At 40.9% G+C, this 25,952-nt stretch overlaps 1 protein-coding gene and 1 long non-coding RNA gene across 6 annotated transcripts in view; one reads left to right on the plus strand and one right to left on the minus strand.

Annotated features, from left to right (window-relative positions):
• cadm1a (cell adhesion molecule 1a) overlaps nt 1-25,952 on the plus strand; it is a 1,142,366-nt gene that overhangs the window by 832,367 nt on the left and 284,047 nt on the right. For 4 of the 5 annotated variants that reach the window (XM_051932362.1, XM_051932363.1, XM_051932359.1 and 1 more), the window contains exon 2: nt 19,475-19,495. The exons of the other annotated variant lie outside the window; for it this stretch is intronic. In XM_051932362.1, coding sequence (XP_051788322.1) covers nt 19,475-19,495 — 21 coding nt within the window. The remainder of the gene's footprint in view (nt 1-19,474; nt 19,496-25,952) is intronic. 5 annotated transcript variants of the gene reach the window in all.
• LOC127529257 (uncharacterized) overlaps nt 1-25,952 on the minus strand; it is a 311,661-nt gene that overhangs the window by 71,229 nt on the left and 214,480 nt on the right. The window lies entirely within an intron of this gene.

The raw sequence follows: 25,952 nt of genomic DNA on the forward strand, positions 1-25,952 counted from the left end.
AGCAACTGCTCATTCAACACAAAGTCTAACCAGTCTAACAATAACAAAGGAGTCCAGTCTTCATCTCAGGTCACTGGGTGTCACCAAAGCCAAACTGACCAATCAGATTGCTCTGAGGGACAGGACACATATACTGACCTTAGCATTTTGTTATATAGTAGATAACATTTAACAGACAGGAGACATACTGTAACTCCTTTTATATGTTGGTGCTCAAAGAAAAACCTGTGGGCCACGGTATCTCATTGTTTCCATCTTGAAGTAGTTCTTCTGTGACCTGAGTTGCAAGCTTTAACACATTTTGTAAATGCTAGTGCACAGCCTGCCATACATTCACCTAATGACGCTATTCCTCCTAGGGTTCACTTTGGCTCGCCTCAAATCAGCAGCTCTGTTTACTACAACTAAACGGCACAATAGCCTGGTGGACACTGCTGTTCAAAAGCCATCATTAGGAGTGCCTGACAGACAGTTTTAGTTCTCGCTAGACAATTGTCAGCATGAGTATATGGAGCAGGTTAAGCCTCCTTCATGCGAGTGGTTATAACAAGAGGCCCTTAACATTTTCTGCATCAGTATTCCACAAAAATGGTAGTGGACATGCTTCTGATGCATAATGTCAAAATATCTCTGGATATCAGAGAAAGGGCCACTCTGTGTTTCGTATCTAGAGAACCGCAGACCTGGCATTATGCACACTCAACTGTGTACTGCAGTCGTCTCTCAAATGTCTGTTTACCGGCCTCCTTTTTTCAAAATCACTTAATTTTGTAGTCATATTACATTCTGTTTTCTGATCCCAAAGAAATTTCTAATTTGTCCAATTAAACAAATAATTACAAGCAATTAATTAACAGAGAACTCAGCTGGAACCAAAGCCAGAAAACATCGGGCTCAAGAGAATCGTCTGAGATGAGGCCAGTGAGTTGCCAGAGTGGTCTCAAGTCAGTGGGAGTCCATCCAACCTGAAAGGACACACTCGTCTTAAAAATCTTCATGAGCGCCTCGACGTGGCCTGCCACTCCCTGCCAATCTGTAGACAACATCCAGTTTTTTGCAGTCACCCTAATTGTGTTAAAAATTGATCATTTCAAATAATATACAGTATGTACTGTTTTAAAGACTTTCTGGTTCACTGTGCTCTGAGGATTTTGTTACTTATAAAGGAACCCATGCCCATGATGGGTGATGAATGGTTCCAAAATTAAATGGACCAAGTGCACATGCATTCTTTTGCAAAGTAGTTAACACTTTGGATTGCATTTAATGTTCACACAAATAATCATTTATCACTGTCTGTATTAGTAATAACTGATATTGCATTGCGAACTTCCTGCTTGCGGATTTGTTGAGCTAAGATCTTATTAGCCTCCTCTCCGTGTTCATAGTAATGACGATTTAAAAATCAGTTGTTCCGTTCCAAAGATTTTCCCTTCCTGTAGTCATTTGCATTAAGCAGGTTCTGAAAAATAAATGTTTTCATTGAGTAACAAATGATTAAGGCAGGCAGTGTGGCACGGTGGTTAAGGCTTTGGTCTTCAAACCCTGAAGTTGTGGGTTTGAGTCCCACCACTGACACTGTGTGTTCCTGAGCAAGTCACTTCATCCGCCTGTGCTCCAATTGGAAAAAACAAAAAGAAATGTACAGTAACTATTTGTATTCCAAACGTTGTAAGTTGTTTTGGATAAAAAAAAACTCAGCCAAAGAAATAAATGTAAAATGTCTCCAAGTATATAATCATGAAAAAGTAGACAAATATATTACAAGCAGACGTACACAAAGAGAAAACTTCTGAGCAGCACTTGACTTACAGCAACGGCTAACACGCTGCAGCAATGTGATGATTGTGAAGAAAACCTGATGTTGGAACCTCATGAATGAGCTGCATGGCGTTCTCTTGGCCTCACTCCAGAGGTCTTAAGGAGACCGCGCTTCCCTGCTTTTTAGCATAATTGTGTGTCAAACGCTAGAAACGACATTTACTGTAAAGTAGTTAGGTCTCGGAGCTGTCATGACTCAAGTCCGGTTGGTGTTCTTTTTTTGCTTGCAAGTGGGAGTCATTTCAAATCAGTTTGACATCAAAATAATGTCAGGTAGTGCAAAACAGAGCCAGCAGAATATAAAATAATAGTAATGCTTCCTCAAGTAATAAAGACAGTTTTGAAATTCTCTTTGGCTAGATACCTAAACAGTAGTTTTTCAGAGGAGGTTTGAAGAGGTCTGTCTTCTGTCATGTGGCGTTTTTTCTTGCAGAGGAGTCAGAGTACGTCGCAAAATGGAAAGTGGAAATACTAGAATAGAATCAGCATCATCTTTCCAGATTCGTGGAAGGAGTTAGGAATAGAATTTCATGAATGAATGAAACATTGTTGCCAGAAAAAACTGCCTTAGAAGGAATTTGCCTTGGTGTTAAAGCCATAAATATAGCATAACAAAGAAATAACATGAACCACAGCGTGACATAACCAAACGTAACATTGTCAAACTTACTTAATCCAAATGGCAGCAAATGATAGTGTTAGCGTGCAAGTGGAAATGCAGAGAGGTGCTGTGCCACAAACGTAGATGACGTCAGTAGATAAATAAAATGGGCGCCTGAAGTGCTGAGAGAAGCTAGTGGTGCGCAAACTTGTAAAATGTGAAATTAAAAGAAATTAGTACAAAACAACCTATTAAGACTGAGGTCCACACTGGGTCATGGAGAAGGATTAGGAGAGTAGATTGTTGGGATCCTGAAGGTTTGTTGTTTTAACAGAGTCTCCAGAGGCCATTGACAGTAGAAGCGGGATGGATCGTGACTGGGGCTGTAGAAGAAAAATGTCTGTGGATTTATCTGCAAAAAGTCCAGTGTGTCGTGTCCTTCATTCGCAGTGCTTGTCGCAGTATGATGCAAATTTCACAATAAATGCCTAAAATCATATAATATAGGGTTAGACAATCATTGTTGGACAATCGAGATAAAAACAAAATTTAAGGGTTAAGTTATTAAACTGTTAGGCAAACACCACTTTCTAGAAATATAAAAGATCAGCAGTTAAAACTGCATTTAATTAATTCATATTGTAGCGACCCAGGGTCTGGACCTGAGATGGGCATGCTTTTCAGGAGGCTGCAGACTATCAAAGAGGGCAAGGATACCCAGAGAAGCAGACTATGTAAGCGGCCCCTTAAACAGAGTGAGTGTGTGAATGGTGGTGCAGACACAATACTTTATATCACGTCTTTCTGTTGCTCAGGTCTATCAGCCTGTGTGCATGGCTACTGACAAGCTATGGACATGAACCCTGGCCTTGGGTCGGCTCGGAGAACTGGTAACTGGTTTGCCTCTAACCCTGGGTAAGCAGACTGAGGCATAGCTGGCTGGTATGTGTGTACCGGACAAGGCATTGTCCTGCTAAAGATCCTTTTTAGGGTCGCATCAGTGCATCCTGTAGTAAGGTGGGTGAATCCATTGCTCTGTTTCTGATGCTTCCAGGGGCTACAGTAAAGGTGGGATAGAACCAACTAATGACCCTAAGATGGAGGATTGATTGAGCTTTAACACTGGTGGACCCCTCAACCATGCTTAAAACAAATCGCTTCAGACTGGGCAAACCAGGTTGCTTTGTACCCCTTGAGTGGTCCGGCAGATGGATTTCATGTTACCATCAAGTTTGAGGGTTATGAGAAGACAGCACTGTAGTGACCCTGTGTCCGGACCTGAGAGGGATTGTGAGAGTGCAGGACTGAAAGATGGCAATCTGGGAGTGTGTCATAGTCTGGAAGGGGTGAGATGAGTGTGTTAGGAGCAGGTTGTTCATGGCGACTTGTTAAATCAGGAAGATTCAAGAAAAAGGGAGGAGAATTTCTTAGGAATTGAATAAACAAGAACCTTATGCAAGTCAATTATTGGGTAAACCCTGTGGTAGTGCTACTGAGAAGACTTCCCGGCTTTCATCAGGAGTACGCAGTTGCAGATGAGAGATTGGCACGCTTTTCAAGAAATTGGCATTCAGACATCACTGCCAAATTGAAAACAGTCCTGGCAAAGCTGCAGAGGACTGCTACAGGTAGAATACAGTATATTTAACAAAAAGTGGTGTTTCTGTGTTTTTGAAGACTGCAAATCTTTGTGTAATGGAATTTGCATTCCTAAAACATTAATATCTTAACTGATAACATTCTGCACACCTCAATTATTGGGTGTTCTATAGTACCACAGTAAGATTTCAGTATTCAGTCAAAGGGACACCCATGATTACCACTGGATATTTTGCACACTGACCACAAGCCTATTAAAACGGATGGGCCGAGTAATGGTTTTCAGTATTTGAACAAAAATAAGTTAATGAAGCACTGGAGTCTCAAAATGTTTCATTATTATTATGTGAACACTACAGCAGTTTTTCCCCAGAGTTGCAAGAAATTGGCCAGACACACGATGGTCTCCAAAAAGCAGTTTATTTTAATAATTTCTGATATCAGCGGAGAGGCAGGCAGCTTTAAAGTAAATTAATTTTTTTTTTCGGGGTGGAAGCCCAACCTCCACTATTGGGAAAAGCAGCCAAGAGAAGACCAAGTAAGCACAAGGCAGCACTGGCAACCTGTGATCATGTTCACATAGTGTCATAGTCGCGGCTAGGTGGAAAACAAAGAACCTCTCCTGCCAGTATCAGGCAGGTGGCAAACCTGAACAGGAAACCAGCTAATCAGCAGACACCCACTGTGACCTAGAGAGATGTTAAAAGACCAAACACACACATGGCAGCCTGTGTAAACTCCGCATAGGAACTGAACGTGGGTCTCGAAAACAGCCTGTCTCCTTCCCCAACAGCTCTGCCACTTTAGCAAAGCAACACCAGTGGACAAATTCAAGTCAATTAAAGAGGTTAAAGTGTAATTCTGTATTTTTATTTAAAGAGAAGCCCGTCGTGATGTGCAATTGGGCTGAAATGGTTAATCGTTCGGTTTACAATCGCAGAGCAAGCAGGTGCGTTGCTTTTATTGAAATGGTTTTCTTTTTTAAGAGGCTTATAAAATTACCCTCTGTCTTGACAACAGTTGCCTGTACGCATCTCCACAGATTTAGGGAGGCTGCGTTTTCATTAATGGGCTTTCATTTTTCTAGCAAAGTCTTTATGCATGAGATTATCTGACCCAGTTGGATAGCAAAATGTGAACGGACCTATCAACCCGCGATTCCATTTTTGACAAGAATCTGCATGTGGTATGAATAATATCCAGATAGGCAAATTCATCTTTTTGTTTCAGTTAAAACAGGCTTTAACGCCTTTTATTTTTCTTGTCAGTTTTTCCGTGTAATGATAATGTATTTTTCAGAGCACCTCAACTCAGATTTTAACCCTTTATAGGATGTCCTTCTATGCTTTCTGCAATTTGCAGTGATCATGAGAGGCACAAGGCTCGAGACGTTAAGCTAATGTCGTTGAATTCACTTGATTTATGAATTCGTGATGTCACACACATATTGTCTCCATTGGAAAAAATGGTTAAAGGTTATTTCCACACTAAACATGATAGAAGGTTGAAGGTACAACTTTTAGCCCTTTAAAGGTAGAGCAGGTAACATATAGGAGGCAGGAGGGAACAAAGCCAGAGTAAGTCAGGTCAGGTCAGGTTAGGGTGCATGCACTGGTACAGCGTGTCGCTACACCTACAACACATCGAAACAGCTTGGCATCCTGGTTGGCAACCCCCAATTCAGACACGCATTCCAGTCCCCCCCTCCTAAAATGACCATCTGCTGCACCCAGGTGTTACAAGGGTGTCCCCTTGTCCTAGTCCAGCCACTCGGGTCCCCAACAATGAGCCAGATCACCCTTGGGGAATTGCGCCACATGGCTGTAGTGCCGTAGCTGACGCTCTGTCACAATGCAGGTAATGTGCCTCATTTGGGACTCCATGAGCAACCACTCATTCGAAACAAAGTCAAACCAATGGTACCCAAGGATTCTCCAAAGAGACTCAGTACTGAAGGAGTCCAGTCTTCATCTCAGGTCACTGGATAGCATCCACATCCCGCAACCATATAGCAAGACAGGAAGCACCAGGACTCTAAAGACTTGGACCTTTGTCCTTTTGCAGAAATATCAGGAGCACTACACACACCCCTTTCCAGCGACCTCATGATCCCCCATGTTCTCCCAATCAGTCTACTGACTTCATAGGAAGAGTCACCAGAGACATGAATGTCACTGCTGAGGAAAGTAAACCTCTTGACAAGGTTGACACTATCTCTGCAAACAGACACACTACTGATGGCTGTGCCTATGAGGATAAACGAAAGGAGAAAGGGTGAGAGTAGGTGGGAAGAAGCTGCCATTAGAGAAGTTGACAAAAAAGATTAAAAAGTTAGTTGGTTATTAAGACCTGGTGAAATATCTTATCATCCCATCTTTCCTTCTTCTGATTTTCTTTGAAAAGTGTTTTTGAATCCCTGTGAAAGAACAACAATAGAGAGATCAGTGTGACTATGACAAGGGATGTGAACTAATCTACAGTAGGCTTTGTAAGGTCTTTGATCTTAATGGTTCAAATGGGCAGCCTGAAATTGTCTGCTAGCCATCTCACTGTTTCACCTATGGAGACGTCTAGAAGAGATCCAGCAAATAAGATTTTAACACTGGCAAGAGGCCCATTGTTTAATTTTGAATTTGCCAGAGGGACTTGACACAAGGGTATTGTTGGTGACATATTTTCAAGTGACACAGGGGCCCCAATTACAGTTCAAACTGACTAGTGAAGAACGTGGCTCTCCTTTGTGAAGTGAACCGCGGGTGAAAAGTGGTTAATGAAGGAAGACCAAGGGAGGTTTAGGAAAAAAAGGCTCATGTGGAAGGATCAATTTGCAAAATTAAAAAAAACTTTGTTTGATGACCCATGGGAGAGATAGAGTATCACAGTGGAACGGGAGGACCAGCAGAATGCCGCTTTCATTATTGGAGTTGGATGTTACAATGTCTACTCCTGGCTGGATTGCAGGCCCTGTCCACAATATGAGAAGTGTATCCTCTGTCAGGGAGTAAACTCGTCATTCTGAGTGCTTCATTACAAAAGTCAGCCTCATCACTGCAGAGGTGGTGGAGTCTAAGGATTTTGAAAGAGGTAGAGAGTTTTTAGTATGCCTAGGATGGAGGGAGCTATAGAGAAGGAAGTCTGTTGGCTTGTCACAGACAGAAGTTTTAACTCCTAGAAAACTGATAGAAAGACTGTTATCTAAAAACATAAACTGTCAACCTGAGAGATAGAAGCAGGCTAGTCCAATCATTAATGAATTCCTGTGGCTGGCTTCTGGAGCAAGAGGCAGCAACCATGTCTCTTTTGTATAGGAAGCCTAGGCAGGAGATACTGTAGGTATTGTCAGCTATTGTCCTACAAACCCCTTTAAAATTAAGTTGGAAAATATATACCTTGTGTCGCATAGATATTGGTCAATATCGGCACATGTACAATTGCAAATGCTAATCAATAACATGTACAATAACATTCAGGTATATTTGGAGAATCCACTGTCTTGAACATTGGAGTATTTTTCATTTTTTGTTTCTTTACTTCATCAAATATTACATTTTCATTTACTGTAAACTATTTTTATAACAATGAGTCATATTCAAAATAAGTGATTATTGAATATAATTACTTGTATTAGTAGAGTACATAAAATCCACGTTTTAGATAGATAGATAGATAGATAGATAGATAGATAGATAGATAGATAGATAGATAGATAGATAGATAGATAGATACTTTATTAATCCCAGGGGGAAATTCACAATAGCATTTTACAGTGGTATGTAGTTAAAACCTGAGCCCACATTGGCTTGTGGTGGCTCAATAGCCTTTGTAGATAGCAGATTCCAACTCAAATAATATCAAAATTGCTTTGACTGATATACTGCTGTAAGTTGCTGGTTGTGGAGAGTCTATGGCCTTTTGCACTTCATATTCCTTACATAAAACATTTTTGAAGGAAGTACCCAACGGACTGTTAACAGCAATGTTGAAGTCCACCCACCCACATGCACATAAGCAGCTGACAGTTGGTTCTCAGCCATGTGTGACCCAATATCTTGTACTGAAAATTTGTTTTACCATCCGGAGTAGCTATCAGAAGTGTAAGAGAAAAATATACAAATTGAAATGAGCTCTTTTAAGGTACATTTGAAAAGAGTGCATTATTCAGTAGTTGTAGTCGCAGAGAATGCTTCTCTTTTTGTAATATGACAATGGTAAAAAATTGCCAATGTTTCCTTAAATAAAATTTCAAAAATTTGTAATGCATGCTGTACTGAGGATATCTCAATGAACTTTCCTGACTACTGTAAATTTTAACGAAATTGGTCCACTTGTTTCATGCCGCCAGACAGACATGATTGTGACAGTAGGTGCTTTTGTATTTTATGCAAACACACCTAAAACTATTAATATATTATGTGCTGACAAGGCAAGCAATTTATGTATCAAGATAAAAGTGAATGGTGTCTTTTAGAAAAACGGAGGAGTCCAGGGTATTAGTTTAAGAGAATCAAGTGGATGAGTTAATAGAAAAGCTTAGCTGACCCAAATTAGCCGTGTGGGGGTGAGTGTGGGATGGTGCATGAAGAGCTGGTTCCTTCCTTGAACCCAGTGCTGCTAGTGCAGGCTCCAGCCCCCCATAACCCTAAAATGGATTAAGTAGGCTTGGAGTTCAAAGGATTTGAGGGGATTATGTTGGAAGCAGGAATGGCTCATCACATTAAAACCTGCGCCAGTGATGTATTATAGTTCGACAATTAATTAATGGACAGATATTGATGGATTCCATTTAAGTTAATCAGTTTCTATTTGTTTTGTGTATGTTTTAACCAATCTGGTTTTTTTGTGTGCATTTTACCTGAGAATTTGTCACAGCACTCTTTGCCTGCACACAGTGAAGAGCACTATACAACAAAAAACAAACAAACAAACAGAATTGAATTGAATCGAATATGTTTCCTTATCCAGACTGACTGAAGTTCACCATGGGGTAAAGTATGCTTTGGACACACATTTAAAAAATAGAAACTTAAAATCCGAGAACAGGAGTACATCACCACCATGATGGCCCATCAATTACTGTACATTGTCGTAGTAGTGATTGAAGTATTAATACTGTTATGTGTGTGGAGTAGGGTGAAATTCTTTTTTGCATGTCTGACCAACATACAGCATGTTGTTACTCTACATTGCCTAGATAGATAGATAGATAGATAGATAGATAGATAGATAGATAGATAGATAGATAGATAGATAGATAGATAGATAGATAGATAGATAGATAGATAGATAGATAGATAGATAGATAGATAGATAGATAACAAAAACATTTGATATTTTTGCTAGTTCTAACATATTATGGTGCTTATTTTTTTCCTATAAACCATTTATTAATTAAGTCTTTTATTTATTTATCCCTATACAATCACTGCATTGTTGAAAATAGATTTTCTGTGTCAGTTAAAGAATTCTAAATTACCATAGCCTTGGCTAGTCCAGTCCCACACTGTGATGATTAAGTCTGTTCTAATGTCCTCTATAAGTGTTTGGTTTAGATCAGTCTGTGTTGACATTGCCAGACTTCATCATATTGTTTGATCAGCAGAGAAGATAAATCTCCTGTGATTTGCCCAAACTCCAAGATCTGTACATCTCCAGGTCCAGGAAGCATGCCGGCAAGATTATTGCTTACCCTGCCCATTTTGGCCATCACAGTTTTCAATCTCTCGCTTGTGCCAAACATAGCAAGCCTATGAAGGCTTAAACAACATTGCATAAAAACTTTTTTCCATCATAAACTGTGCATCTTATTAACCTTTGCTCTGTTTCTAACTGTCCATATCCTATTAGAGTGTTCACTAGATGTCAGTCTGTTAAGGCCTTTTAGAATTTAGTACATGAAATATAATCCTACCATGTCAATATGACATTGTCATCAACAACCAAGTCGACGTATAAAGGTACCTTTCACATTTCCTTCCATCCCATTGCATTCAATTTCAGGCATTTTCAGATGCTTTCTTCTGTTCCTCCTTTTCAGTCATTCTGACTTTTCCTTATCATCCCCATAAAGCGTAGATTGGCACAGTGCTTAGCTAATATACAGTATAGCAAAACCCTGCGCAGTTCCTGCATTTCTTGACTCTGTGTGGGGTTTTCACTGGGTGTTGGCTGTGAATTGTGTGTCTGGGGTGGACTGGTGCTCTGTCCAGGACTGGTTTCTGCCTTGGAGTAGACAATTTAAAAGTTAATCTCCTGTTCTTGGCCTTGGTGTTTGAAGAATACCAAAATAAAATGGGACCACCTGGAGTCATTCCTACATTGACTCATGCAGACTTCAGATAGACAGAGACAGGGTGAATAGATAGATAGATAGATAGATAGATAGATAGATAGATAGATAGATAGATAGATAGATAGATAGATAGATAGATAGATAGATAGATAGATAGATAGATAGATAGATAGATAGATAGATAGATATTTTATTAATCCCAATGGGAAATTCACATTCTCCAGCAGCAGCATGCTGATACAAGAATAATCCAAACCCAGGATGTTGGCTCCATACGGCAGCAGTGCTCATCACCATCCAGTCTCTCCTTAAAAGCTCTGCAAAAACCTGTCAAATTCAATCAAGGTGCTGTGCTCCATCATTCCTGTTTGGCAGTTAAGTACGTTTAACCATAGGGATGGCTATTTTGCTCTGTGGGCAGCATTTCATTGTGAAAATTCTCTTTCCACAAGCTTTGGACATTAGGGCCACTCTCTGCTCATTTTATGGATTTCGAGACCACAACAGCAGTCCCATATGTAGAATTATTCTTGAAAGTGGGCTACTTACTTAATGTGGCTCTCGTGTGTTTGTCCATTTAGACACTTACTCTGAGCTAGAAAAGCCGAACCCCTAGGCTCTGCGCACAAAACTAGTTAGCAGCTGAGGTTGAGTTCTGACATGAATCCTCCAAGAAAGGTACGTGAGGGAGAAGTAAAAAATAATAATAATAAATAAATCAAAATAAGAATTGAGCTTTGAGCCTCCCTGCTGGTGCTCCTGCCATAGCCTGTCAGATGTCTCATATGGCAGGAGTCGCCATGTTCAATTATTTATTTTGTAGCAGTGCTTTTACCAGAAACAAAAATGTTTCCCATTGAAGTCACCGCCTGGCGAACATAAAATGTGACACAGCTGAGTGCCCGGGAAGCCAAAAGCTTCAGACGCGGAGTGAAAGTAGAAATGAATTAAGGCTTTACGCTGGCATGGGAACCATGTGTGGTTGCCCACATTACTGGCACATGGGATTGGAGGCTGGCATAATTGTGTTCTGCAGTCATGCGTAACCAACATGTAGTGACTCAAACCTTCAAAGGAAGAAAACCCCGATGTCCAACTGGAAGGAGCTCAAAGCTGGTAGAATTTAACCATTTCAGGTGTAACGGAGACAAGAGTGCAGCAGTAGCTTCAAATTGAGGTATGCTTGTAGTGTCTGATCACTGGCCAGCAGTGTCCATGGTGTTATCCTATCTCTGGGGCCCTTATTTCTTTTGAAGTCTTAAGTGGTCAGATGTGTTGGTTCGTAGCTTTGGAGACCTAAGTTCAGTTATAGGGTGAGTTGGTGTCTGGGCCTGAGAGCACCCTACATAATCTTTAGGTTTACACATTCATGTGGGTCCTGAAGGTGATGTGATGTGCAAGTAGCTTTGCTGTACCTACTATGAGTAAGAAAGTCAAGACCCACTGCCCACACTAATGCCAGCTTTGAAAGTGGAGTAGAACAGTTGGAGCTCCTAACTGAAATTGTTTACATTTGGTCAAGTTGTATATATGAGGATGGTGGTTCAAGTTGTTAGAGGTTTTATATAAAAATAGACTGATTAATGGATAGGTTGCACCTTAGGCTCAGTGATTAGTCGTTCAGTGCTGCAGAAGTTTTGAATCCCATGATTGGTCACTGAGTGGCATTAGCATGATCTCCATGTGTCTGTGTGAGTTTTCATGGAGTTTGCATCATTGCCATTCCGGCATGAGTTTTGCTTACCTTCTTTATAAAAAAGATGTGCAGCTTTGGTTGATTTGTGATTGCAGTTTGTTCCAAAATGGCACAGTCAGGTTGTATGGCTGACACTGTCCTGCAGTGGACTGGCAGTCTGCTCAGGGTTTGTTTCTGTTTTGCATGTAGTGCTATTAGGAGAGGCTTAACCCCCTGTTACCCCAAATTGGATTCACTAATTAGGTGGATGTTAGAGATGAGTGCGACAGGCAACGTTCAACTTGCATACACTTTGATGAGACTAAAATTTGTTTTGCATTTAATTTTGCATTTGCAAAATGTGAAACACACTAAATATTGGACGGCCCAGCACAGACTCCACTGTAGAACGTCCAGGAGAGGCGCTGGGCGGCCAGTCGGCCGAGGTCTCCAAGATGTGACGTTGTTTTTGACTTTCTCCTTTACAAATTTAAGCTCTTCCATTGTCAACTGGTGATAGTTGATCAATTAATTAACGGACAGATATTGTTGGTTTCCATTTATGTTTAATCAGTTTCTACCTTGTTCTCTGTGTGTTTTAAGACATCTGTATTTTTATGTGTACCAGTCGCTGTATTTAGTAATTAGTATAAAGTTATACTTGTATTTAACTGAGAATTGTTCAAGGCACTCTGTGACTGCACTCAGTGAAGAGCACTATACAAAAATAAATAAGTTGCAAAGAGTTTTTTGATGGGCGGCACGGTGGCGCAGTGGGTAGCGCTGCTGCCTCGCAGTTGGGAGACCTGGGGACCCGGGTTCGCTTCCCGGGTCCTCCCTGCGTGGAGTTTGCATGTTCTCCCCGTGTCTGCGTGGGTTTCCTCCCACAGTCCAAAGACATGCAGGTTAGGTGGATTGGCGATTCTAAATTGGCCCTAGTGTGTGCTTGGTGTATGGGTGTGTTTGTGTGTGTGTCCTGCGGTGGGTTGGCACCCTGCCCAGGATTGGTTCCTGCCTTGTGCCCTGTGTTGGCTGGGATTGGCTCCAGCAGACCCCTGTGTTCGGATTCAGCGGGTTGGAAAATGGATGGATGGATGGAGTTTTTTGAGGTTGTAATAAAAGGTGCTATATAAGCGCCGACCCAACACAGACTGACACCAGAGGCACATGTACAATAAATAAACTTTTTATAGACTTTTTAGTCTTCCCCATGTCCCTCAGGCACAACACAGTCCCAGCACTAAGCACCAAGCACACAAAATAAACTCTTTCATCTCTCTCCGAGACCCTCCACTCCTCCCAGGCAGCTTTGTCCCTCTTCCTCCTGACTCTGGCTCCTGGAGAGGTGACTGTTGGCTCCTTTTATAGTCCACCCGGAAGTGCTCCAGGTGCTTGATCACCCGTTTCCGGTTGCACTCCCAGGTATGGTTGAAAAAGCGCCCAGACAGGCTCAGGAACCCCTGCAGCATCCCCTGGCGGCCACCCCCAGATCCCAGCAGGGCTGTGGAGCTCTCCATCTCTCAGGGAACCCAGTGGGTGTCTGAGGCACCACTGTCACCCAGGGGGGCTGCCACCAAACATTCCAGGGGAGGTACTACACAGCCTATGGCTGTTCCCCCGGACCAAGTACAGAAGGGGTGTCCCAGCCGGGCATGGGCCCCGGCCATCCGCCACAGGATTTAAAAGTTTATTTTTTGTTATTGAAAATGAAGAATACTGCTCTCTAAAGCTTCATTCACACTTTCATGTTTACGTACGTTCTTTTTTGTCGCTGTGTAACTGATGTAATCTGTCCCATGCTGGTAAAATCAATTCTTTTTATTCCTTTGTGTTTCATAGAATGTTTTTTAAAAATGTGAACTGACTTCATGAAACTTCACTAAAGTCCCTCCTGTCAATCCTAACCCGTTACATAGCAACATCCTTATACTACTTATGGATAGGCACATTTCTGGTGAATTTTCTTCTTCACTAGAGATGTTTTTTTAGATACTAAATGACAGGGAGATGAATGCATAATTAATGCTTGAAAATGCTTCCACTCAGGAGTTAAGCGTCTTTCTTCTTATGTGAATGATACAACTTTTGTTAAAAGTTAAACAGAATTTTCCTGCAAATTCATTTTCATACAAATCCTTTAGCTCACTAGTGGATCTAAACATGTATATGTGTGCGTATTTATACTTGTATTAAAATAAAGACAGAGAACAATACAATTTCTGGTCTCCAAATTGCTTACAAACAGCCCCGACTAACTGATAAGATGCCTACAATGCTTTCCTGCCCCCAGCACCTTCTCTGAAAGACCTCTAGTGTCTCTGACTTCCACCAGATGAACCCTCATCCCCTCTTCTCCCAACCCTAGGTCCACCGGCCTTCTGGATGAAAGATCTTTTTAAGCCTCAGTTTTTCTAGAGTAACTTTCAGTTCTATCAGAACCCTGTTGGTCCACTGACTAGTCTGTCCTTTGATGGGAGACCCCGGGTCAAAAGCTTCTTTAAAGTGAAACCTGCTGTCTTTGCAAGCCCCCTGGGCTCACTTTTACTATATGTATATGCTGTACAGTATATGTGTGATACAGTACCTGCCAAATAATACAAAGAGTACACGACACGTGCTTCACTCTGAGTGGGTCTCATCAGGTGTATGCACCTTTGATTCCCCTTACGGAGATCGAACCTCAGACGTCCACGCCTCTGACATTGCTCCAAAGCGGCTGGTTTGCTTACTTGACAGGGTGAACATCACAGTATTACATTCATAGGTCTGAATCGCAATCTGATTATCTGGATGGTTACCTTCTTGCAACTGAGAGGATGTGGTGAATGTTTGTTGACTGGCTGACCAACCTCAGGAGTTACCTGGTAGGTAACCACCCTTAATGTAAGCACATTTTTTAATTAATAGAGATAAGCCATTTAATGGCCCTCTGGCCAAATGTCACATGCGACTCATGTCACCCCCAGCAGGACAAGTACTATGTTGTCAAATTAGTTTGACCACAACAGTTATATGGAATAGCACTTAAGGTATTTGATGTCAATTCAGTCTCTGCCTCTGCTAGTTTGATCAAGTCCTTTAGCTCACCTGTATCACCCATCCATCCAATATCCAACCCGCTATATCCTACCTACAGGGTCACTGGGGTCTGCTGGAGCCAATCCCAGCCAACACAGGGCGCAAGGCAGGAAACAAATCCCGGGCAGGACGCCAGCCCACCGCAGGGCGCACACACACACACACACACACACACCAAGCACACACTAGGGACAATTTAGGATCACTTATGCGCCTAACCTGCATGTCTTTGGACTGTGGGAGGAAACTGGAGTTCCCGGAGAAAACCCACGTAGACATGGGGAGAACATGCAAACTCCACGCAGGGAGGACCCGGTAAGCGAACCCAGGTCTCCTTACTGCAAGGCAGCAGCACTACCCACTGTGCCACCGTGCTGCCCTCACCTGTATCATGATTCTAAAATACATAAGCGCAACAATTGCAGTGTGTCCTAATTTTGTAAGTCACCTTGGGTAACAATGTCTGTTCAATGAACAACAATAGCAATTTTGTTGTTACATCCAGCAATGCATTTTCTTCCATTAGTTGTAACAAATAAATTGTTCAACAATCTTGAAATCCAAGCATTAATAGGGCCAAATTCTTTGAAAACCAAAAGAAGAAACATCCAAATAAAAGCCTTACAAATGTGTCATAAATCACACTAAACATATAATACATTTTTGAAAGTGTATCTGTGCACAGTATATTTTTAGATCCGATTTTTAATGTGCCATAACTGGGACTAACAGATTGGATGCTAGATAACTGTGAAGTGAATATGCAGCAAATCCAACTCAAGGCTGGCACCCTGCATTGGATTATAATTCTACCCATCTTGGCATTCATTAGAGTAGCATATTTAAATTGTACCTGGGATGGATGCCCATTTTTTCCATTTAAACATACCTCTGCATAAAATCCGATTTTGCATTTAGAATTGGTTACTTTGGTGCCAGGTTTCATTTATCACTATTTCATAACACATTTAATACCTGCTCAAAGAGGACAGAATGGCTGCTATTAGTGTTGCTCAATTTCCACTGCCGAGAGTTTATGATTTGTTGAATTCTATTTTGGTAACATCATAAGCACTTGAGGTTTTTGAGATCTATCTATCTATCTATCTATCTATCTATCTATCTATCTATCTATCTATCTATCTATCTATCTATCTATCTATCTATCTATCTATCTATCTATCTATCTATCAAACATAACACATACATCTATGCACTATATATATATTTAATATGTATGCATGGTGTAAGGACTTTAAGTCTCAAGATTGTGTGTTCAGATCTCATTACTGACAGTGCGTGACCTCGAACAAGTCACTTCACCTGCCTGTGCTCCAATTAGGGGAATAAAATAAATGTAAACAGCTGTATCTATCAAATGTTGTAAGTCACCTTTTATAAAGACATCAATTTGTGAAAATGTGAATTTCCCATTGGGATTAATAAAGTATCTATCTATCTATCTATCTATCTATCTATCTATCTATCTATCTATCTATCTATCTATCTATCTATCTATCTATCTATCTATCTATCTATCTATCTATCTATCTATCTATCTATCTATCTATCTATCTATCTAAAAACATTTGTATATTTAAGTAGGCTGAATTCTAAGAGATCAACAGGACCAGATAACATTTATCCTCGAGTGCTTCAGGAAGTTAGTGAGTACATACAGTATATAAACCCTTGACATGTATTTTTCATAACTCTGCACACTAGGAAAGACTGGAGGCTAATATTATCCCATTGTATATAAAGGGTGATCAGGGCAGATCTAAGTAACTATAGGCCAGTACACTTAAGAGCATCAGAGGTACATTCATGAATGAATTATTAAGGAGAAGATCCAGCAGCACATGCCTAGAACTGGTGTATTAGCAAACACTCAAAAGGAGTTCAGAAAAGGGAGGTCATGTCTCATTAATAAGCTGGAATTCTATGAAGAAGCAACAAAAGTATACAATCAAAGAGGTGCATATGGTGATATTTATCTTGATTTTCACAGGGCTTTTAATATGGTAGCACATGTTAACGATCAGACTAAAAGAAGTGGGAATTCAAGGCATGGTGTGTAGGTGGGTGGGTACAAAATTGGCTCAAACATTGGAAGCAAAGAGTAATGGTGCAGCAAACTTTTTCAGAATAATTTGGTGGTAAAAGTTGTGTCCCTCAGGAGTCAGTGCTGGGGCTGCTGCTCTTTCAGATTTACATAAATGATCTGGACAGAAAAATATATACTCAATAATCTGGTTAAGTTTGCTGATGATACCAAACTAGTTGTAAGGGATGTAGAATCAGCAAACTTGTTACAAAGGGACTTGCACAGCGTACAGACCTGGTTAGATGAAACATAATGCAAGTAAATGTAAAGTATTGCATGTAGGAAGTAAAAATGTTAGATTTGAATACACAATGGGAGGTCTGAAACCTCATGAGAAGGACACAGGAGTCATAGTTACCATCTCCATCCATGCAGTGTGCAGAAGCCATCTTAAGTTCTATAATCAGAATCAGCAATCAGGATCACGTTATGGCTAGCATGTGCAATATACCAGAATTGACTGCGGTTAGGTGTAAAACATGGGATTACTATCAAGACATTAGCAACTCAAGAGAACATAATTTCAACCCACCCTTAACCTAATACTGTGCAAAACTCTATACAAATACAGTTTCTTGAACAAAACAATTACAAACTCAAATAAATAGAAGAACTATACAAAATAATAAAGATATCAATACAAAATAATATCATGAACTACTTAGGCCTCACCTGGAGTGCTGTGTGCAGTTTGTGTCTCCATATTACAAAAAACACTCAGCAGCGGTATAGAAAGTCCAGAGAAGAATGACGGGGGTGATTCTGGAACTAAACTGTATGAGCTGTGAGGAGACACTGAAGGAGTTTACAGCTTAAACAAATGTAGATTAAAAAATGACGTGATTGAAGTGTTTCAAATTATGAAAGGAATTAGTGCAGTAGATCCCAGTGGTTACTTTAAAATGAACTCTGCAACAAGAGCACAGGGACACGGTTGGAATCTTTTGAAGGGCACATTTTGCAGACATGTTAAAAGGTTTTTCTTCACGTAAGGAATCCAAGACGTGGAATAAATTACCAAGTACTGCAATGGATTGTAGAACCTTAGGGACTGTTCAGATCTTGGCCGTGATGTTATTTTGGACAATCTACACCAGGGGTCCCCAACACTGGTGCTGGAGGGCCCCATTGGCTTCAGGTTTTTTTTCTAATCCTTTCCTTAATTAATGCACTGGTTTTGCTGCTAACTATCTACTTTTGCATTCATTTTTTTGACTCGTTTTTCAACGATTTGTTCCCCTGAATTTCTTCATCATTCCGCTGAATTCTTTCATTTCTTTCCTTAAATGGCACCCAAACAGAAATGAAATGTGAAGTGAGTGAGCCAACAGAAGACCAACTAAGTCAGGGCTTCAAACTCCAACCAATTTCACTCCACCCAGTTGCTTAATTAGGAGCCGATTCTTGTTGTGAATTAAACCCGATCTTTAATTCCATGGCTTGTTGCTGCTCTCATTGTGCAATAGCAGACATTTCTGAAATTGTTGATTTTCTCTTTTCTAAGAGCACTGTTAAAATGTTTTGGGGACCTGAGCAGATCATCATTTCTGAGACTTTCACCTTTCTTTATTTTCAGATATTGTGTGATCGAAACAGTTTGCTGGTCATGTTTTGGTTCATTTTGTAGCTCATTCTTGTTTGGCTGGTAATTAAGGGGTCTGAGTCTTCAAGAGCAAGTCAAATAAAATGAATTCAAAAGAAGTTAAACCGGTCACTAATTAATAAAAAGATTAGAATGAAAACCTGCAGCCACTGGGGCCCTCCACGACCGGAGTTAGGGACCCCTGATCTACACGAATAGGAAAGATCAGATATTTGGGATGATCAGCCTGTTCTTGTCACAATGTTTATAGCGTTCTAAATTAAATTATATAGAAGTGAGTTTTATTTTTCATATTGTAGCATTTTAGATGTAGGTGTTTATTACGTGAAGTTTCTCACATTTCAAAGTAGCAGGCAGTGTGGTGAACTGACGGCCTTAAATGCCTTGGTGCCCGTGGCTCATTGGTGGTGTTATGCAAGTGTCCAGTGTGGCCCAGTTCTCACCTTGCATGACCGGCTCTTGGACTTAAGCGCTGCTTCCCACCCCTCAGACCAGGATTACTGGGTGTTATAAACTGATCAATGAGTAAATGTCTGGAAGACCTCAATGTATTGTTTTTATCTCCTTTGCCTGCATTTCTGTCTTTTTTCACTTAGTCTTTTGTGATTGTGATTTGCTGCTTCTTTTGTATGAATGAATATATGTGTTCTTATGCCTTTATTTTTCTTTTCTCCTCCTCTTTCTTGTCAACGTTGCCACAGGAGCTGCTCAGACCATCCAAGGTAGATTAAAATACTTTTATTTTTACTACATTTGCTTTATTTGTATGGAAGGTTAAAAGTCACCAGTGCCTCCATATCTGACTGTTTTGTTATTTTTCTGTGTTCTTCTTCATGCTGGTAACAAGTCAATGTCCAGTAGCTAATGTGTAGGCTGCCGTCCTTAACATTTATATAACAGCTCCTGAGTAGCTGACAGATCACTTTTTAACTAAATGGGCTTTTGTGGAATGGCATCATCATTACCAAGTGAGACCATTTTAAAGTGACATAAATGTGGCTGCCTGAACTTTTAGAAGTTGTTTAGTAGGCTGTCATTGTTTAATGAATCACACATAAATAAAAATAAATGAATCATCTGAATGCATCAATTATTCTGAAGATGTGAATCAAAGGCCTGGAGCTATTGCACACCATTTATTTGTCTTTGTGTCATTTCACAGCCTTCTTCATAGGCCTACCTTTGGCACGCTTGCAGGGTTAACGTTTATCTTAAAAAGACTGGGGGGGTGCTCACTGCACTGTATCCTTTAACCTCAGGAGGAGCCGGAGGCTATATTGTTATTTATTTTTTACCCATGTGAGTGCTCTCTTTAAGCTCCATAAGAAAACTAAATGAAAAAGGAACAGGCCAGGGATTAGTGAGACACCTGGACGCTGTCTGTGTGGGGACTGCACATTCTTCCCATGTCAGTTTGACTTTTACCGTAAGTCAGGGGTCCTGGGGGGCCGTAGTTGCTGAACGCTCTTGGTCTGACCCAAATGTCTAATTAGAAAGCAGTCCTTGTTGAAACACAGGACAGCAAATTGTTGGGTGATTATGCTGGACAGATTCTATCTGAGCACAAATATCAGATTGACTGAATCACAGACGAATTTGGAGAAACATGAAATTCACTTGTACTCAGATTTGTGTGTTTAATTGCCTAGTAATGGTGGCACAATGCATTAGTTTCCATTAAAAATGTTTTGCTGATGAATTTCATTTCAGTGTCCAACATTAGTCGGCCAGCATTGATGGTTTCCTCTTGCCTTGATACTGCTTTTCCATCATTGTAACATCCTGGTCAGACCTTTCAAGATGTTTGTTACTGCTCCAAGATCAGCAGGGAAGAAGTCGTAGCGTGAATACTGACACATTGCACATTTTATGGTTTGGTATGCTTAAAGTGTGTTGTCAAACAGCTGAGCTAGATTGGTGTTCTGTACTTGCCACAAAAATGCTCAACGCCATCCTTGAGTGTCTTCCATGCGATCTCTCTGGATCCACTTGTAGATCTTCAAACTCATTGATGACACATCTACCTTCTTTGATCTTGGCATCAGTTATCGTGGAAACATCTGTCTCAAATATCAAAATCACTCATCATTTTTGTTAAATTTTCAGCAGTCCAAGTTTTATGTAAAGACAGGACAAAACATCTTTTTTGGGTCGACAAGTTGTTTATGTGCCATACTTTTCTGCCCTGGAATCAAATGACTATGGAGCAGTCAGCTCTTTTTAATGTGGTGAGACTCTTTAACATGGCCGTCCCATTCAGGAATTGGTATATCAGAGCTGCATTGCTAGTAGCAGTGTCATTACATTTAGATCACCTCAGATGTTCCAGTTGTAGCTGCTGTACTGTAAATGTATACTTACAGTACGAGAAGAAATCACAAAGTAGGTGATTTTGATGAACAGTACTTGACTGAAAAATGTAAAGGTGATTTTCATTATCAGCCAGCCAGAATTCAGAAGATACACCCAAAAGGTGGTTCAGGAAGCAAAATCTTTTTTAATTTTACAGCTTGTTACCATTTTTCATGTTGCCATGTCAGGTCAGTCTCATACTGAAGATTTCATCCTTTCCAAGGATATCTTTCAAATATTTACAGCCTGAAGCAGATTAGTAATTCTCTTCAGGTTCTTGCCCAACATTTTATTAAACCAGGCAGTTTCACAATGAGTGTAAATGGAAACAAGGTAGATGGAGAACTGCTAGTTCCCCAGCCATTTACATTTTACTGCTAATAAGGAGGAACTAAAATAGTAAATGTGCTGTTTAAATCTATAGTATATATAAACTAGTTGATTACCCAGTGGCTTCGCTCACTGAGTGCAAGGGAAAAAAATAAAATGTAGTGTATAAGTTATTAAACAGTAAAATATTAACATTTAAGAAGTAAAGATACATTGAGCAGTACTGGAGTGGTTTCAGATAAACTACATTTTAAAGGCGCTATAACACAACAGGTATTACTAACAGCAGCTAAAATATATTTGGATCATCTGTCAGTAGTAGATCCCTTGTGAAAGGTGCTACACGACCGCTGTGGTATAGAAATTACATTTTCTATGTGATCGTCCAAATTTTTGCCTGACAACCTTGCACTACATGCCTGTGATTTACTTGTTAAAATAATTAATCACAAAAGCAACCTTGAATGTTGTGGAGTTTTAGAGACCCGAACTTACCTTAAGGGACAGTAAGTAGTTGTGCAGGGCAGTTGACAAACTGAGTCCTGCTTTGATGGCGCCGATTACACTCATTCGCAAAGATTTCCACTCTCCCAGGGGCCAACGGGGGACTTAAAGTGTCACAAACAGTGCGAGAAGAGAGGACGCTGCCCGAAATTGCGAAGTTCTCGACTTGGCGGAGCAGCCCGACATTCCGTGCCTCCAAGTGTCCACTTTGTTCTCACGACAACTCGCAGCTGAAGGCGGTCTCGTCTTCACCTTGTTTACAGCTCGGCGCAGTTAAAAAGTAGAAAGACGCAAAGCTGTTTTCTTCACCTCTTCTACTATCAAGTACACCCAACTAAAGAAAAGTTACAATGTGGCAGTTTCAGCGACAGTCATGTGGACAAATAAATAAAACTTCTCTGTCAGAACGCGCCTGGCGGCAGACGGCTCAGCACTGTAGTCCAGACAAGAGGGGTGGGAGAGGGCGAGGCAAGGTTTAAACAAAAATAATAACAATTCGTAAAGACGATATAAAAATGGCGTCCACAAACGAAGTGATTAGTTCCTGTATTATAATATGTTCTGTGGTCATAGGTAATTTCCATATCGTGTGGTCATACATAATTTCCGTTTCATACGTAATTTCCATATCACGTGGTCATACGTAATTTCCGTTTCAAACGCAAAAAGAATTTTATATATATATAGATACCACTGACTCACTCATCATGAAATCTCCCGAACCATGAGGACTTGGGGCTTGAAATTTGGAATGTAGGTTACCCATGTCCCATATGTGCTCGCTAAGAAACGGTTTTTAAAAATTTGTGTTCCATGCGCATTCTGTCTGTATGTCTGTCCGCTTTTCACGAGAGAATTACTTAACGGATTTAGATCTTGTTATTTTCTAGAACTTGCTTGAACTTTCCGGTTGATTTTGCGACTTCCCTCATCGCGCTAAGTACCATAGTTTGCTTGTGGTACCGATGTATTTATGCAAATCCAAGAGAGTGGCTATGGGCCGAGAGCAGGGGGGCAGGGCCTTCCTCATTCACTCGCCAGCCTCTGTTCGAGTTGGTCTACGTCTCGCCACGTGTTGGAGTGCACCTTGCCTCCGCTCAGCTAGCGATACCTATTTGTTCAACAGACATTATCAGCTATGGATTGTTAAGGAGTACCGCTTGACATTTTTGAGAGAGAGATCAGAGCTCCATGTATTTTAGAGGGTAGTTGCTCCAGTATCTTCTGCTCTGTTTAGTGGTTCTAGGGTGGACTGGCACATGTAAGTATGTGTGCTACACAGTGGACTGCTCTATAAGTGGACATAAAGTTACAAAACAAGAGTGGTGACCTTAAGAGTGTGAATGTTCTGTAGTCACACATATAGTCAAAGTGAAGAAGCAATCCTTCACAGTGCAGTGTGACACCTCTTACCTTAGGAATTGTATGTCCTTAGGTTGTAAAGTTTGATCCCAGGTCCCAACGATCATTGGAGAGTCTAAACTGGCCTAGTGTGAGTGAATATTCTGTGCAGTGGACAAACACGTTTAGTTCTTGGATCCTTAGTAGACTAAGGATTTGGGGAAATCACTGACATTGGGTACTTGATGATTCTGTCACTCCTTGGCTGAGGCATAAGTGGGTCACACAGAGCTTTTATTTTATAATGCTGTTTTCCTCACAATTGTGGAGCTAACATGCATTAGATTGTAAACATTTTTTAACCAACCCAACAGAGGAACTTGTGGTCACAGTCAGACAGAGGAGGGAATGAATTGGAAGCCTCATGATTTAAATGAATGAATTTGAATAAATGAATAACTTTATTGTCATTGCACAAGTACAATGAAATTGGATGCCATCCTATCAGTGCAAAACAGCAAGAAATTATAAAACTGCAAAAACATATACAGTAAATATGAATATTCTAAAAAGTGGAAAAGCAAAACAACAGCAACAAGACATTTTTCACATTCTGCTGGTATTCATTGAATAATTTCTTCCCTTTAAAGTTTCACAGTATGAGCATCATTTAGTGCAGTCATGGCTTTTGGGTAAAAACTATTTTTTAATCTATTTGTCCATGTTTTTATTGACTTTAAGCGTCTGCCCAAGGGGAGTAGTTCAAACAGAGAGTGACCGGGTGGGACGAATCTTTAAATATGCTCCGGGCCTTTTTTTAGTCAATGAGAACTGTAAAGATCTTCCACGGATGGAAGAGGACATCTGATGATCTCCTTGGCGGTGGTGACGGCCTTCTGGAGTGCTTTCCTCTCTGATGCTGTGCAGTTGGCAAACCACACACAGATGCAAAAAGTCAATATGCTCTCTTTGGAGCAACTGTAGAACGACATGAGCAGTTTTGGGGTGAAATGGTTCTTCCTGAGGATCTGCTGTGCTTTCTTTACCAGCTCTGTGGTGTTAGTGCTTCAATTCAGGTCCTCTTCTATGTGCACACCGAAGGAACCGGAGGTTTGAGACTATTTCCACACAATCCCCGCCAATGAAAAGGGGCTAAATATTTGTTTTCTTCCTCCTAAAGTCGATGATCAGCTCCATGGTTTTCATGGTGTTGAGAACCAGATTGTTATCTGCACCACCGAGACAACCATTCCACTTCATCCTCATAAGCAGACTAATTCCCCCCAGAGATGAGCCCCACCTCGGTGGTGTCACCAGTGAATTTGACACTACTCTTGCTGGAGGTGCAGTCGTGGGAATAAAGGGTGAAAAGAAGTGGGCTCAGCACACAGCCCTGTGGAGAACCAGTGCTGAGGCTGAGGAGATGCAGAGGCCTACTCTTACCCTCTGGGAACGATCAGAGAGGAAGTCCATAATCCAGAGGAAGATGCAGTGAGATGGTTCAAGCTCTGCCAGTTTGGTCTCCAGTCAATGATGGAGGATTAAATTAAATGCAGAGCTAAAGTCTACAAAAGGCAGCCTAGCGTAACTCCCCTGCAGCTCTAGGTGGGTTAGGACAGTATGGAGAGTTGTGGCTATGACATCCTCTGTAGATATGTTTCCCCTGTAAGTACACAAGTGTGTGTCTAACATGGGTGGAAGGCTTGAAATGATGGGAGTTCAGACCAGTTTCTCAAAGCACTTCATGATCATAGGAGTAAGTGCCACAGGACAGTAGTCGTTCAGCTTGCTCATTGTGGTCTTTTTTGTTGTGGGAACTATGATAGAGGACTTAAGGCAGGGGGGAAGTCTAGTGCCTTAGCTGCTAGGCCACATTTCCTCCCTCACTATCAGCAGTGACTAAGGGAGAGGATGCTTAAGGCTACTGTCAAAATGATGGATGGCCGGTTAGGAAGATGTGAACAGCAGAGGCAGTTCTGTCTATTACGGGTGTTTTGGCGGAAAAATGTGAAAACTATCCTGCTTTACAGATGCCATAGCAAGTATCCTGACTGCTCATATTGCTGTATTTTGTATGACAGGAAGAAGGTAATGGTTTACCTTAGACTGGCCAGTGATGCTGGGGTGCGATTTTTACAGTTTAAGGACTGCTTCTTCTCATGACCGTTTATTAGAATAAGTGAGTTTGAAAAAATGAATGAATGAATAAGCAAATGAATGGATCAGTCAATGAATCATTTAGAAAATGAAGGAATGAATGGATGAGGAGCTGCTATCACCACTTACTTTTTTTGAACATAAGACTGCAGTGCAAGTTTAGGAAATAAAAAGGTAGCAATATGTCAGTATTGCAAGGGGGTACAGTACAGAGAAAAAGCTAGGGACAACATTTAGAGTGTCACTTATGTGTCTCAAATGCTCCCACCTTAGGATTACCATTTATCTCCTGCCATGCTCTTAATACATTTTTCATGTTTTTCTTTAGATAATAAATGACTTTAATTCATCACTCCAGACTCACAGTCATTTCATTTTTGGTATATTTCCATCTTTCCCAGGGAACAGTGCTTGGCAGGATGTACACGGGCCACGCTGCTCAGGTCCTTCAGCTCTTCTCACAGAGGTCACTGCACCAATTCTGTCCAGGTCTAA

This window comes from Erpetoichthys calabaricus, chromosome 9 (genome assembly GCF_900747795.2).
Source record: "Erpetoichthys calabaricus chromosome 9, fErpCal1.3, whole genome shotgun sequence".
Taxonomy (NCBI): Eukaryota; Metazoa; Chordata; class Cladistia; order Polypteriformes; family Polypteridae; genus Erpetoichthys; species Erpetoichthys calabaricus.